This window comes from Gracilinanus agilis, chromosome 3 (genome assembly GCF_016433145.1).
Source record: "Gracilinanus agilis isolate LMUSP501 chromosome 3, AgileGrace, whole genome shotgun sequence".
NCBI lineage: Eukaryota > Metazoa > Chordata > Mammalia > Didelphimorphia > Didelphidae > Gracilinanus > Gracilinanus agilis.
The window spans coordinates 654,805,910-654,821,740 of NC_058132.1; the positions used below are offsets into that span (position 1 = coordinate 654,805,910).

Sequence of the window (15,831 nt, forward strand, 5' to 3'; positions counted from 1 at the left end):
CGGGTAGACACCAGCCCTTGGTTGAGGCGCCACAAACATTTCTATCCCCATTGGGCCTTTCTCTCTCTGCCCTCCTTTGTGGATAAGCCCAAAGTGGCTGCACCCACTCAAAGGATATGCAGAGTTGAATAACTTTTGGAGACAAATTGTTTTCCAGCAGGTCACAGCCCTACTGACATCCCTCTTTTCCCACAGACCCTCAAAGACTGATCATTTCCATTTTGGGTTAACTTTACTAGTCTGATAGATGTGAGGCAGAACCCAAGTTACTTGACATTTCTATTTCTCTATTAGTGATCTGGAGCATTTCTTTCCAAGTGGTTGGTAATTTGGGGTTTCTTCCTTTGAAAATTGTCTATTCATATCCTTTGACTCATTTCAATTCGGAACCGCCCTTCTTATAAATTTGCACCCGTTCCTTTAATATCGTAGGAATGAGACCTTTATTTAAAAAAAAAAACAAAACCCTTACACTTGTCCAATTTTCTATTAAAACAAAGAGAATTTGTTCTTTTGTCAGTACTCTTCATATAAAAAGGAAAGAAAACAGAATAATGTAAAGAGAAAAGAAGAACGTTTTAAAGCTAGTTTATTTGAATGTAACTTCAATCTAAACTATCTTGCCTTAATTTGAACTCTGATATTTCTGTAAAGTACAAGCTATTTACCATTTAGAATCTGATAGTGATGAATGGGATCAAGAAGAGTCCCCTGTGCATGGTAGCTGTTCAATATATAGATTTAATTCACTCTGTTGATTGTTTTCAGTCTTTTTGCATTCCACCCATCCATCAAAGCAAGCTGGTTTTAGCCTTCGAAGTGGAACAAGTTGTAATTGGAAATCGTGTATCTTTGAACTACATTCCCCAGGAGCCCACTGACTTCCTGTAGTTATGTGCTGACATAGATAGGAGATAAATTGGGTGGTCTTCCGTGGCTGGCTCTCTTTCCTTCCTGTGGCGGCTTTGGTGGAGCGGGCTTTCTGAACAGGTAGATTAGTCTGAGCACATTGTTTTATTTTGTTACCTTTTTATTCCTTTACTTCTTCTAGTGATTATTAATAAATCTTATAAAACATAATAGTTAAAGTTATTGTATATTGATTTTAACTTTTACAAAGTGGACCAGAATAAGTCTAACCAGGCTTGCCCAAACGTTGAGCATACAGCAGTTTAGGAACCAATAGTTACAAACATGAAAAGCCTTAAGGCATGATGGGAGACAGATGACTACAGGATCACAAAGAAAAGAGAAAACAAAAGAAGCCACACAGCAGGCCCTGAAAAGGGAAGCTTTCTGCTCAAGGATGGTGAGACCTGAAGGGGAGAAGAGGACCACTTTCTTCATTCTTCCCTGCTCTTCACTGATGGGTACAGTGCTAGGGTCCTCCTCCCATTTTATCAGCTTTTTAGCACAGAATTACCTAGAACTTGCTTGTATTTGTATCAGAAGCAAAGGAGTAAAAGCCACTAGCTTTAAACCATATGGTACAGAGATGAGTAAAAATTTCATTTTCTAAAAATCCACAAATTCTTAAAGAGAAGCTGGTGATTCAGAAAACATTTTTGTTCAGAAAACGTTAATTGTATCATGTGTAGCTGTTAATTTACCTTGTTTCTTGTGTGAAGTTAATATAAACTGTGTACCCCTCTCTCATTTTAAAAAAGGAAAGTTGAGAAATAGCCCAATCCCTTGATTGGGCCCATGTGTACTGCAGGAGAATGTAGAGGCCTCCATTGCCTCTTGGCCCCCGTGAATCCTGGCTTGCAGCAGACTGGCCCCACTGAGGTGAAGTCTGTCCAACCAGGGAGCCTCAGAAGGAGCAACATCACTAGGAATATGAGGGAAACTGAGGAAGCAACAGGGTCTTTTTTTGTCTTTCTAGCTCTTGGCGCTTGGTCTGGGGCCCCTTTGGCTTTTCCTGGCACAGCCTCTCTTGCCTAGAAGCTAGAGAGACGAGCTACAAACTCAAGATTAGCTGAATGCAGCTATGCAACGAGGTGCTTTTCTCTCTCCAATTTCAGCTCTTACTATTTCATCAATAATTATAAAGCAATCTACAGTCTCCAGAGAATTTTAATCCTAATACTTTCCATAAGCAGGCCACAAACATAAATGATTAAATTTCATATTTTTAAAAAAATAAACGTACTTGACTAGATGAATAAATAAAATTCGTGTTTCTAGTGCATGTGCCCACCATCTGCAGCCCTTCCCCTACATTCACCTGTGACTGAAAGGGTCATTCCTCTTAAAGAACTGTCTGAAAGGGAAATGACCTCCAGAAATAAAAAATGAAGTGATTTGCCATGGCTCCCAAGGCAAGATTTGAACCAAGTCTTTCTGTTACAGCACTTTTTCTTGTGAATACAGCAGAGCTGGCATAAAGTGAGAGGAAGAACTGGGGCACAGGAGAGTGGCCATCTCCCCCCAATGATTCCAAATTTGTAAAAGATGATCCAATTTTTAAAGAAATAAAAGTTTAGCTCAAATGCAATTGCACAGTGTTATCCATAACAATTTCAGGTAAAAGTCTTAAAAAAAAAATAACAAGACCACAATTCCTGTACAACCTGAAATTTGGTGATTTATTATACAATATTTTTCATTTCCATGAAAGCTCAGAAAAAGCATATTCACTGCAATCTGTTGAAACTCTAAAGGGTATAAAAGTCATTTTTTTTAAACCATCGAAATTTCATTAGGCTTTTCTTGAAAAAATCTAAAACTGATTATTTTGGGGCTCATCAATATTTCTCAAAAAAACATTTAACTTCACAGGTTTCTCAGGTGTTTTCCAGAACCTCCAGAAATCTTTAAAAACTTCACTTTCTTTTACCAACTTTTATTCCAGCAAAAAACTCTTTGATCTTCATCACGAAAAAGGAAGTATTTACTTTTTCTTTGTATTTTTCATAACGACGCTTTAACATTTGATAATAAGATGCGTTCTCGAGTATTGCCTGTGAGCTTATAGCTTTCTTAACAGACTTTCTATCTTCACACCATATTTCTCTCCATGAACCTTTAAATTTCTGTACATATTTCGTTATCTCAGAGTGTTCTTTCCAAATCCCTTCTCCTTTTTTCATAGCTTTCAGCTCAGCTTGTAGGAGATTTTTGTGAACTGTCCAGAATATGTTAGATTTGTGGTCCAGCTCCTTGATGAGAACAGTTCGGCCCAGCCCTCTTCTCAAAATCTCTTCGTTCAAACACACGCTAAACCAGTTGCCCTTGAATAAAAGAGAATACATTCTTATCACATGCTAAAAGACACGCCACTCTCGGGGCTGCAAGTACACAAACACCCGCCTCAAGCAGGTCCCTCCACGGGCAGGGCCGAGGAGGTGTCCAAGGGCCCAAGCCAGCCCTGGAGTTTGCCCTTTGCTCCCAAGGAAGCCCTGAGGCTCCCCCTAAACCGGCAGCTTTCTGGGTCCAGCTGCCTGGTCTCAGGCATGAGGTAGACCAAAATCAGCAATTAGAAAGAGGGTCAGCAGGGAGGTAGGAGGGCAGCAGCAAGACAATGAGCTGCATAGGAGGCAAAGCCAAGGGCCATCATGGAGGGGTCACCATGGTGGCCTGAGGAGATAGAGGAGAGGAAATCATCATCATCTAGAATGGAGACACAAAAAGGTATCTAAAGACTTTTCGGATACTTCCACATACAGCTTCAGCCCGCAGAAAAGCAAGCTGAAATCCTGCATATGGCGCCCATATTTGCCAGAGGAGAGCGGGTGGGGTACGATGGCGCCGTTTACACAGGAACTTACCCTTTACAGAGCACTTCCCAACCACCTTTGCTGGAGCTCGGCTAGAGGCGAGGTCCCTGGCTTCTCCCTGAATCGGCTCCGGGATGCCTGATAAATGCCGTCACTGAGGGGGGCCCAGCGGCTCAGGGGATGGAGAGCCAGGCCTGGAGGAGCCGCCCCAGGTCAGCATCCTCGGCTCAGGCTCAGCCCTGCAGCCTGCTAGCTGGGTGACCAGGGACAAAGCATGGTTTCGCTCTTCTCTGTGGCGGTGGGTACTGGGGAAGGTGCCTTCCTGAGCCACGGGAAGCTCGTCCAGGCCGCCCTAGAAAGGTGCCGCCTCCTCTCAGAACTGGCCTGGGTCTGCCAGCACCTTCCGCCTTGGGAAAGGATCCGCAGGATGCCCGCAGAAGGGGGGCCTCAGGACGGTCTGCTCCACAGAGAGGGAAGAGCAAGGGTGCGAGTGGCCAGATCCAGGGAAAGACAAGAGAAGCCGGGGAGATCCAAGACAGGACTGGCACAGGCACAGGCTGACCAGCGAGGGAGAACACTGTGATATGGCCCTCAGCTTGGCGGATGGGAGATGGATTCAAATCCTGCCTCAGACACTTCTGGCTATGGGACCTAACCAAGTCACAGTACCTCTGTGTGCCTCAGTTTCCCCAATGGTAAAACGAGGATCATTCCACCCTCTCCCTCCCAGAATTTTTGTGAGGATCAAATGAGAATGTGTGTAAAGTGCTTCACCCAGGCGCTGGCCCACAGTCCTGTATTGGACATCCTCTGCTTGCTTACTAGATGCTTCTAGCTCTCGGCCAGGGATTGGCCCAATGGTCAGCTTAACCGCTGCCCTTTTTAATTACCCTGAAAGAACTCATTTTTGTTTCTCTGACGGGCTCAGTGAGAATGGTTCAACAGCGACTGACGAACAACTTGAACATTCCACCAGAACTTGTAAAACATAAAAACAAACAAGCCGGGTCACCCGGATCATGAAGGCCTGAATAGGCAGTGATCTACTCCAATGGGGGGCACATCCGTGGCAATGAGCTCATTGCAGAACCATGGAAGACCCGAGGGAACCACAGGATGATCATTTTTATCAAGTCCTGCATGAAAACCCTTTTGTGGCAGGAGAAGAGCCATAAGGGATAGCCCTTAGACCAAGAAATCTTTCCTTTGGATAGGGTGTCTGGGGTCTTGGGGTGGCCTGGCCCCCCTGGGCTGAGGGCCTGCTGGGCCCTTTCAGGGCTGTGCATTCCCCCCTGAGTGTCCACCTGCCCCTTAGCCCTCCCCTGTGGCTCCAAGAAGCTGGAGTGCAGGCAGTGGCTACCTTTTGGCCACCATCCCAGCAGATTGACTAAGCCAGAGAGAGGGGGGCCAAGAGGCCCTGAAACCCCTGGTGAGTCAGGGGGTGTCTACCCCAGGTAGTAGAAGACTTCCCAGGTAGAGCAGGAGGGGGAGAACAATTTGTCCCAATGGCCATGAAGCAGGCTCTGTGGAGTGCTTAGAGCTTGGTCAGTCGTGGAAGAGGCCCAGGTCGTCCACTTCATCCAGGGCCGTGGTTGGGCATCCTGACTTTTGTCCCAACACCAGCCTTTGATGACTTTGGAAGAGAGTGAGGCTGACGACTGTGTAGCTCTGCCTCACTGAAATTCACTTTATGCTCCCTTCAAAACATGAGCAGAGACATTGCCGTCCTCTTCAAGTCTGAAGGACAACGACCACCCCTGCTGACCCTCCAAATAGCCTCCTTCTCTGCCATGTCAGGCACAGCGTCTCCAAAATGCCATCCTTCAAAAAGAAAGAAATTGGGCATGTGGGGAGGAGTCTGTCCTTGAATGTTGGCAGAGGCTGCAGCGGGGGACGAGGCACGCCTGCGGTGCTTGGGGACATCTCCTGCCAGTCCCGATGGGCAGAGGCCATATCCTTGAGTACTTTTATATGGATGTTGGCTTTCTCTTTTTTTTTTTTAGGTTTAACTTTTTAATTTTTTTAGAAAAATGTTCCATGTTACATGATTCATGTCCTTACTTTCCCCTTCACCTCCCTCAACCCCCCCCCATAGCCGATGCGCATTTCCACTGATTTTAACATGCATCATCAATCAAGACCTATTTCCAAATTGTTGATAGTTGCATTGGTGTGGTAGTTTCGAGTCTACATCCCCAATCATGTCCTCCTCAACCCATGTGTTCAAGCAGTTGTTTTTCTTCTGTGTTTCCTCTCCTGCAGTCCTTCCTCTGAACATGGGTAGCGTCTTTCCCATAAATCCCTCAGAGCTGTCCTGTGTTATTGCATTGCTGCTAGTACAGAAGTCCATTACATTCGATTTTACCACAGTGTATCAGTCTCTGTGCACAATGTTCTGGCTCTGCTCCTTTCAATCTGCATCAATTCCTGGAGATCTTTCCAGTTCACACGGAATTCCTCCAGTTTATTATTCCTTTGAACACAGTAGTATTCAATCACCAGCAGATACCACAATTTGTTCAGCCATTCCCCAATTGAAGGGCATCCCCTCCTTTTCCAGTTTTTTGCTACCACAAAAAGCGTGGCTATAAATATTTTTGTACAAATCTTTTTATCTGTGATCTCTTTGGGGTACAAACCAAGCAGTGGTATAGCTGGATCAAATGGCAGGAAGTCTTTTAGCACTCTTTGGGCATAGTTCCAAATTGCCATCTAGAACGGTTGGATCAGTTCACAACTCCACCAGCAATGCATTAATGTCTCAGTTTTGCCACATCCCCTCCAACATTCATCACTCTCCCCTTCTTTCATTTTAGCCAGGTGTGAGGTGATACCTCTCAGAGTTGAATATCAAGGGAAATAATGAAAAAAAAGTGAAGGAAGGTGGCCTAACAGTACCAGATATTAAACTATACCATAAAGCAGCGGTCATCAAACGGTATGGTCCTGGCTAAGAGACAAAAGCTGGAGGATCAGTGGAATAGACTTGGGGTAAGTGAAGTCAGCAAGACAGTGTATGATAAACCCAAAGAGCCCAACTTTTGGGACAAAAATCCACTATTTGACAAAAACTGCTGGGAAAATTGGAAAACAATATGGGAGAGATTAGGTTTAGATCAATATCTCATACCTTACACCAAGATAAATTCAGAATGGGTTCTTGAATATAAAGAAGGAAACTATAAGTAAATTAGGTGAACACAGAATAGTGTACTTGTCAGATCTCTGGGAAAGGAAAGATTTTAAAACCAAACAAGAGTCAGAAAAAATTACAAAATGTAAAATAAATAATTTTGATTATATTAAATTAAAAAGTTTTTGTACAAACAAAAACAATGCAAGCAAAATAAGAAGGAAGGGGGCAGCTGGGTAGCTCAGTGGATTGAGAGCCAGGCCTAGAGACGGGAGGTCCTAGGTTCAAATCCGGCCTCAGACACTTCCCAGCTGTGTGACCCTGGGCAAGTCACTTGACCCCCGTTGCCCACCCTTACCACTCTTCCACCTATGAGCTAATACACAGAAGTTAAGGGTTTAAAAACCAAAAAAAAAAAAAAAAAAAAAAAAAAAGAAGGGAAACAAACTGGGAAAAAAATCTTTATAACAAAAAAATCTGAGAGGTCTAATTACTCCAATATACAAGGAACTAAATCAATTGTATAAAAAATCAAGCCATTCCCCAATTGATAAATGGGCAAGGGACATGAATAGGCAATTTTCAGATAAAGAAATCAAAACTATCAATAAGCACATGAGAAGGTGTTCTAAATCTCTAATAATTAGAGAAATGCAAATTGGCTTTCTCTTTCTGTGGCTTTTCAATGGCATGTCATGTAAGGCTTGATTTTCTGGAATTTAAGAGTCTTAAAGCTAGCCATAAGAAAGCAGAGCAGTCCTTACTACAGAGGATTGACGAATGTCTCCAGGGAAGAAAATGGAGGCCCACAGGCAGATGACCACAAAGCAAGGCTTGAGACCCCAAGAGCAGGTGTCACCCCAAGCAAGCTGGGGGAGGGGGGAGAGGGGGAAGGAGGGAATCATCTTCTAAGTGCTCAAGAACAGCTTCGAGCAGCGCCATTTACAATCATGCAGTGCTCTAACTGGGGGTGGGGGTGGGATCTGAGCTTCTCCCAACCTCTGTCCTGACCTGCTGGGGATGGCCCTGCACATGCAGCCCTCTGAACCCTCAAAGACCCCAGCACAGTGCCTTACACACAGGAGGCATGAACAAATATGCTGACTGACTGAATGATGTATCTAGGACAGCCTAACCCCAGAAGACAAGAGGTCAGCATGGGGATCCTGGGCAAGACTAAGCTTGACTAAATGAGACAGAGCAGGTGTGGAAAGCCTGGCCTTGGAAGGATCCAACTCTGAACTAAAGCTGGAGATGAGTACAACAGATGGAATAAGAAAGTCAGAGAAAGGGACAGAAGAAGGGGAATCAATCAGCCTAAAAGAAGAGGCAGAAACGTTGCCAGGTGTACAGAGGGGTTGTCTATGTGAAAGGAGCAGAGGAGATGGAGATCAGAGATGGTAAAAAAGTAACCCCCCCAACACCCCCCCCCCGCTACTTGCTTTCATCCAATATGGCTCAAAGTATGACCTTTGCAAAGACTTTCCTCTCGTTCCTAAAGTCATTAGGTGCTGTTCCTTAAGGCATAAGTAAAAAGAGATATGTTTCGGTTTGAGCTCCCCAGCTTTCTCATTCCAGAACTACATCTCTAATGATGAAATCCATGATATTATACATGACTAAGTACCCCAAACATGGGCTACACATGAAGAACTTAAGCTCCCTGGTTACTTTTTAAAACAGTACTTACTTTCTCCACTAAAAGGAGGCAAAGAAGGGCTGAATTCTCCCTCGCCAGCAGCTGGAACCACAGTTTTTGAGTAGGTTTTAACTCTTTTTGCAGCCACCCCCAACCAGCCTCAGTGAGCTCCACTCCAGCTATCTTTAACAGCAAAACCCCATATGGGTGCCCTAGACAGGTGAAGAGAGACATGTTTTTAGCTGTATTGACATAATGCAAAATCATAATTTCCAAATTTGTTTTTCAAAGTCACGAGGTAACATTTATTTTCAAAATACTCCAACTCCTACCTACACCTACTTCTTCACCTTCAGTTTTCCTTAGGAAATGGAAAGGGTGATGACAGGAATTAAAATGCCAAAGAAACACCACCTACAAGTGATTTAGAGCACACAGTTCAAGAGTTTACAAACCTCAACACACACCAAATATTTTGTCAACTGATTACACGGTTGTTAACAAAAATTCTTAAAGTCAGTCTTTCATTTTGAATAATTACAGATTTTGACAAAAGTTTTCACCACTGGTAAGGGGCTTTTCAGTGTCTTTAATTCCACAAGGATTTTACGCTAAAGGGAACAAAATCTAGACAATCCAAGAACAAGAAGAAACTCTAGAACCTATGACTTGTGTTCCTGACTAACACTTAGCTTAAGGATTAGTAACTTCCTGAACCACTCACTGGGAGATTATAACTATTCAAGTATTAAGAACTGCAAATATATCCCCCCAAAAAACAAAAATGACCTCAACAAAACCCAACTGGTGACCAATGGGGGAATCATTCCCGAATCAGATGTCTGTGTACAGTCAACTCATAAAGTCAATATCGAAGGACACAAATCAACACCAAATTACATGAAATGACAAACTAAGGAGGACACTGTGGCTCCCCAAACACCTGAATGTAGGCAGTAATTGATGCTCTGGAATGGGAAAGGAATAAAGGAAAAGATCATTTCTTATAGAAACAACTGATAGAAGCCGTTGCGCCTAGAAACTGCTTTGGTCAGCCCATGTGGGAAAGATTCTGTCCCAATCCCCACATTGATGTGGGATGCCAGAAGTGTGACCCCAAATCATCAATGGACCTTTTCCAGTTTCCTTTGGCCTTTTCAAGGCTCTCTTTTCCTGTTTGTTCCACAGACATACCTTCTCTAGTTTCCAGCCACATGGAACCAGAACCCTGTTTGTCAGAAGCTTTGCTGCTGCTGAGCGTCCCCCAACCCCTGGGCCTCCTCCACAATCCTTCATCTGCTTCTTGACATCTTTCCCCCAGGGCTTCAAGGCCTAGCCTAGACAGCACTATCTCCACAAAGCATTCTCAGAATCTAAGGTGAAAACCAAGTCAACAAGCTCCCATCACCATATTAAGTGAAAGGTTGTTGTTCCATTGTGTCTGACTGTTTCCTTGGCAAAGCTACTGAGAGTTACTAAAATGATGTTTCTCCTTTCTTTCTCCAGTGTGTCCTCATTTTACAAGAAACTAAGGCAAAAAGGGGGTAACTTTCCCAGGGTCACACAGCTAGCAAGTATCTGAGTCCAGGTTTGAATTCAGATTTTCCTGACTCCAGGCCCAGGACTCTAATCACTGTGTCTCTTAGCTGCCCCTTTTTGTTGGTGTTCAGTTAGGTCTGGATTTTCCTGACCTCATTTTAGGATTTTCTTGGCAAAGATACTTGGGTGATTTACCATTTCCTTCTCCGGTTCACTTTACACAGGAAGAAACTGAGGCAAATTGGGTTAGGTGACTTACCTAGGGTCACACAACTAGTGTCTGAGGCCAGATTTGAATTCATGAAGAGAAGTCTTCTTGATTCCAAGCTTAGTGCTCTATCTACATGGTACCATTTAGCCACCTGATATCTATTAATGATATCTATTCCTTCAAATTTCATCAGTCCTCACTCAACTCACCTCCCTCTTTTGTGCTCCCATCACTCTCCCTTAAATCAGTTATTTGGGATTTTTCCTGATTAGACTAAGTTTTTTTGAAAGCAGTCTATACTCTTCTCAATATTATTAAATAACAAATACCCTTTCTCATACTCTCTTCTATCAGTATAATGTATGGCTATAAAGTAATTTGATTGAATTTAAAAAAAAAACAAATACACTAGAATTTATAGATTAAAATGAATGCTGACTCCTTCAAAGTAATCACTCTGGAATTTATACTTTTTAAAAAAACAACGCTGGCCTTCAGGGCAAGTGGTCCTTCGTTATGCTCAGGTCAGAACTGTTCTGCTTTTTGGGCAAAACTTGTTGGAGGGCATAAAGGGCAAAAAGTAGACATAAAATCATTTCATGAAAAAAAGATTTGTAGAGGTTAGAACGGAAATCAGAATTAGTTTCTTAGTGTCGAGAGTCTCATTCTAGAGTGCTTTTCTTTCAAAAAGTCCCTAAACTACACATACCCTTTGAACATCCTTGGGGAACATGTGTATGTTCATGTGTATGGGGATGAGATGTGTATGTCCTGATATAGTTAAGGAACAACTGGATGGTTTTTCGGTCATCCTTATGGCCTACTATGCGGTGTGTATGCCATTAAAAGCAGCTTTCCTGCCTGTTCCCTCTCACCGGTGGTCTTCTCCCATTAAAAGGTCACCTTCTTGGTGTTAGGAACTCTCTTTTTGCTAATGCTTTATTCTCTTAGCAGACATATGATGAGTCAAAAAACATTCCCCAAGGTCCTACTATGTGCCAGACACTGTGCTAAAACAGGGGATGCAAACAAAGGCAAAAGAGAGGCTCTGACCTCAAGGAGGTGAGAGGAAACCACTGGAGTACACTGAGTTTGGGGTGGGGGTGGGGGAACAGACCTGTTTTGGACATTTAGGAAGATCAATGTGACTGCTAAGTAGAAGATAGAATGGAGTGGATGGAGACTTGGGGCAGGAAGACCAACTAGCAGCTGCTGCAATAATCCAGTGATATACAGTGATATAGAGTTTAACAGTAAGTGCCAAATAAATGCTTTCTCTCTCTTCTCTGTCACTGATCCAATGGGCATAAGATAAGAGGAATCACTTTAAACATTTTCTTACTGTTCTTAAGTAAAATCATAATCGTGTGCTTTTTCCTACTTTACCAAAAACATAGAGTACTAGCTCCTTTCAAATGTTATTTATTTGGTCTCCTTATTTCTCTACCTTTACTTACTTCTCCATCTTGAAATCAGAGGGACGGTAATGGGAGTATGTTCCACATTCAGTCCATTTTCAGTGATCCGGCGTAGTCGTCCTCGTAATTTCACGTTTTTTTTTATAAATTCCTCTGGAATATCTGAAGAACTTATAAATTTGTTTGTCTGTTGATTTGCAGGAAGAAAAATATAACACAAAAATTCTCGCCAAAACAATGTTTTAGTGTTTTTGACATTAAAATAAGAATTTATTGAATTATACTTCTAGCAAAATAACTTAAAACAATGTAATCCTCACTCAGTTATTTCTTATTCAACTTGCAATTTATAGCTTCAAAATACCCTGAAACAGTGTTTCTAATTAAGGAAAGGAAGGGTGAAAGGGAAGGTAATGAGAGAGGACACTGGGAAGTGCTGGTCCAAAAAGGAAGACAATGTAACAAAGGGTGGAGGGTCAGCACCAAGCATGGAATCAACCAGTTGTCGTTAGATTAGGACCACATTTCCAGGGCCATGTATACAGGAGGTTTCTTATACAAGGATGATGAACAAAGAGGGCTAGCAAGAGACATAAAGAATCTTTGTTTTTATAAAATGCCATGTAGTGACAGTAGAAGCAAGATCTGCTACCTGATCCCTTTAGAGGAGCTACTTTTTAAAATCTGGCATATTTGAAAGTTTCAAGGCATAAAAGTAGTCTGTGCAAAACCTAAATTGGGGCAAGAAATTGCTTTATAGGGAAAGACACTAAAAATAATTGTGACATCAAAAAAATCTCAAGATATATTAATTTTTTTAAATATGCTAAAAGATTAACTTCCCTGAGCAATTCATGAAACAAAAATAAAACCATAGTAGTTAACTAGGAAAGAGAAAATAAAATTTCCTCCTACAGAAAATTCTGGGTTAACATCTTTAAGAAGTATATCCAAATATGAACCTGCTTTTCAGTTCATTTTTTTTCCTTCCAGCCTTATTAAAAAGATGGGGAGATGGATGAGATTATTCCCCTGTTTGTTCATTTGACTATTTCTGTTATAGCAGTCAATAGGCTGATGATTTTAAAAGTTTAACCTGAATTCATGACATTTAAGAAATAGAATTCTGGATTACAAAACAAAAAAAAAAACAAAAGAGAAAAGTCAAGTATTATTTTATGGATGAAGAGAATAAAATAAGAGCTTTTTGCTTTACAACAGTCAAGAAAGGGAAACAAATTAGGGTGAGGATCAACTACTCAGTCACAAACACACAATGGGCTGACAGGAATAGAGCAGTTCATTGATTTCTGCATTTCTTTTTTCTAGAAGTTATGACAGTGGCATTTAAAGCAAAGGGTTTTGGAATGGGCATTGTACCCCCCGCCCAAAACCCAGGCAAACTGTAAGCAGGGAAATTTCCTTGCTCTCTTCTGTCCTTGTGACTCCTAACCCAAGAACATCTGATAACTTCTATAAGCCCCCGAGATTAAAATCATCTTTGGATCCTCCTTTAGATTGAGATGGATATAGAGATGCCTTGCCAGGCTACACCGTGGGCTGTATCTCAGGCATCCCTCTGTTCCCTAAAGTATGAGGGTCTTCAGGCAGATCCTGGTCTGATGACCAAACTCCTCACTGAAGGCCTGAGTGTTTACCACTGTAGAATGACGTCTACACCATGACACATCATCAGTCCCCACTCTTGTAAAAAGTAAATAATCCGGGGGCAGCTGGGTAGCTCAGTGGATTGAGAGTCAGGCCTAGAGACGGGAGGTCCTAGGTTCAAATCTGGCCTCAGACACTTCCCAACTGGGTGACCCTGGGCAAGTCACTTGACCCCCCCATTGCCTATTCTTACCACTCTTCTACCTATAAGTCAATACACAGAAGTTAAGGGTTTAAAATAAAAAAAAAAATTTAAAAAAAGAGTATATAAACCCCAGAATTGATGGATTCTGAGAGCAACCCTACAGGTTGTTCCACTCATGCTGACTTGCTGGCCAAAAGTTCAACACCACTAATAAATCTCTCTTTTTATTTTTAAGCTAAATTTCGAAGTCTTGCATTCTTGCAAAAGGTATCCTTCCCCAACCCTAGGGGTTCACCTCTGTACCCCACAACAGTATTATCAAAATAAGTTTCAACTCAAGAAAAACAAAACAAAAAAAAAAAAAAAACCAGTCACAGGAACAATAAACTATTGGAGGCCATCCATTGTGGCAACAAGATGATTTGCTGGGTAGAATTAATGATCTTTTTTTTTTTTTTAAACCCTTGTACTTCGGTGCATTGTCTCATAGTGGAAGATTGGTCAGGGTGGGCAATGGGGGTCAAGTGACTTGTCCAGGGTCACAGAGCTGGGAAGTGGCTGAGGCCGGGTTTGAACCCAGGACCTCCCGTCTCTAGGCCTGGCTCTCACTCCACTGAGCTACCCAGCTGCCCCCTTAATGATCTTTTAAAAATTGCTGAACATCTATTTAATTAAGTGAATTTCTCTCGAATGAGCCAAAGAACCCAGGGAAAGGTGTGAAGGAAGGGGAAATGCCAATTTCCAATGATGGCATTCGGTTATGCCCAATGCCACGACCCCCCCGAGAAGCCTGGGAGCTGGGCAGTGGGGAGCCTTCCCCAAGTTGAGTGTTTGCACGTGAACTCACCAGCTTAATACTTTTCGCGAGTAAGATGAGTCCCACCACCGCCATTCCGGTGCTGATGTTCTGGAAGAAGCAGACACAAACCGTTAGCTCCCGGAATGACGGTGCCCAGCCTCACTGGGAACCCCTTCCCAGGCTCGGTCTAAGCATGTGCTGCCCTCCTCCACCTTGGATTCCTTTATTTACGCCCTTCCCTCCCGTCCTAAAGGAAGTACTGGGTACTGGTTCCAAGGCAGAAGAGCGCTAAAGGATGGGCAGTGGGGCTAAGTGACCTTCCCACCGTCACCCAGCCAGGTCGTGTCTGAGATCACATTTGAAACCAGCACCCCCTGGCAGAGGCTCTCGGCCTGGTATCCAGTGGGGGCCCCGCCCTCCTGCCCTCGCGGGTACCCGAATAAGGCACAGGTTTTCGTCCATCCACTGCGACAGGCGCGCCACCACGTTGAAGTCGAACTTGGCCCTCTCATCGTCGCGGTTGGAGAGCTGCCCCTCCTGCTGGGTGGGCGACGGGCTCGGGACCCTGGGGGGGTGGCTCAAGACCTCCGGCATCTCCGGGAAGTTGACGTTGCTGGGGGAGCCCGGTATCTGCTGCGTCCTGGGGGCTACCCGGGGAATCAAGTGGATGAACTTTGGAGGAGTTTGATCTGGAGGCGGCGTCTGCTCTCGCTCCAGCGTTTGCTCCTGCGAACACCCGGAGCAAGGATCCTTCATCTTGAAGGGGGCGGGGTTGGCTCCCGGCCGGTGCTTATTAAGGTTAGCCGGGCGAGGCCGGCCTGCGCCTACGCCTCGGCGGCTGCTGTTGTTGTTGTGCCTGCCTGTCTAGGGATGCCGGTAAGGGCCGCCCGAGTGGGGCCGCGTCCGGAGCCCATCGTAACCTCACCTCCGAGGTCTGACCGAACTTCGCGACGCCCCTCCCCTCCCGAGCGTGCGCGCGCACGCCCCCTCGGTCATAGGGCGGCGGTGCTCAGACCTTGTTACGTAGCTCCGCCCCCGAGCACTGCACATGCGGCTTCGAAGAACGGCCCAGCCCACGTGTGAGGGGGACGACGACGTCTTCTGGCGGCGGTCCCTTTTTTCTGATTACCGGAAGCCTTTTTCTCTATTTCCTACCCGCCCCCCTCCACTCCCACCCTGCTTCATGGGCGATGGACAATGACGGGACCTCGGAGGTGTTCTAGTACACCCTCCCCGCTCTAGCTTTCGTTTCATCTCTCCCTGGACCCAGTGTTTCGCGCCCTCGCCCGGTAGATGGCGCTGAATGTGTGCTGATTGCCTAGACCAAGGCGTGTGTCTTCTGGCGGGTTCTTGGATGGAGGAACAGGGAGGAACTTATCTGGGGGAAGGCAGGGAGTCGCTAGATTCGGGACACGTGGTCGGGGATTTGGTTCCGAGGGGAAGGAGAGATGACAGGTGGTTTCAAGCCATAGGCAGCCAGACCCAAGTTCCCACTTTGGTTAGTGTTTATGCCTTACCTGCCCCTCCATATATATGCATACATACTTATAGTAAATTGCA

At 44.2% G+C, this 15,831-nt stretch overlaps 1 protein-coding gene across 2 annotated transcripts; it reads right to left on the reverse strand.

The window, feature by feature from the left end:
* Window positions 1-2,561: 2,561 nt before the first annotated feature.
* Window positions 2,562-15,215, reverse strand: C3H3orf33 (chromosome 3 C3orf33 homolog). Of its 2 annotated transcripts, XM_044667693.1 has the most exons (5): window positions 14,707-15,211; window positions 14,320-14,379; window positions 11,699-11,846; window positions 8,543-8,703; window positions 2,562-3,233 (listed from the first exon to the last, which is right to left on the reverse strand). In XM_044667693.1, the coding sequence occupies exons 1-5, from the start codon at window positions 15,025-15,027 to the stop codon at window positions 2,826-2,828; spliced, it is 1,098 nt and encodes a 365-aa protein (XP_044523628.1). In that variant the 5' UTR covers window positions 15,028-15,211; the 3' UTR covers window positions 2,562-2,825. The 2 variants fall into 2 exon arrangements, with proteins under 2 accessions (XP_044523628.1, XP_044523630.1); XM_044667695.1 differs by lacking the exons at window positions 2,562-3,233; window positions 8,543-8,703 and having other exon boundaries at window positions 11,615-11,846; window positions 14,707-15,215.
* Between the last annotated feature and the right edge of the window lie 616 nt (window positions 15,216-15,831).

Bases quoted from the DNA above. Each gene is read 5' to 3' on its own strand.
- C3H3orf33 (XM_044667693.1), bottom strand. From the start codon at position 15,027: ATGAAGGATCCTTGCTCCGGGTGTTCGCAGGAGCAAACGCTGGAGCGA. The intron at 14,380-14,706 runs GTACCCGCGAGG...TGCTTCTTCCAG, and splicing joins AAAACCTGTGCCTTATTCGG to AACATCAGCACCGGAATGGC. The intron at 11,847-14,319 runs GTGAGTTCACGT...GCAAATCAACAG, and splicing joins TCGCGAAAAGTATTAAGCTG to ACAAACAAATTTATAAGTTC.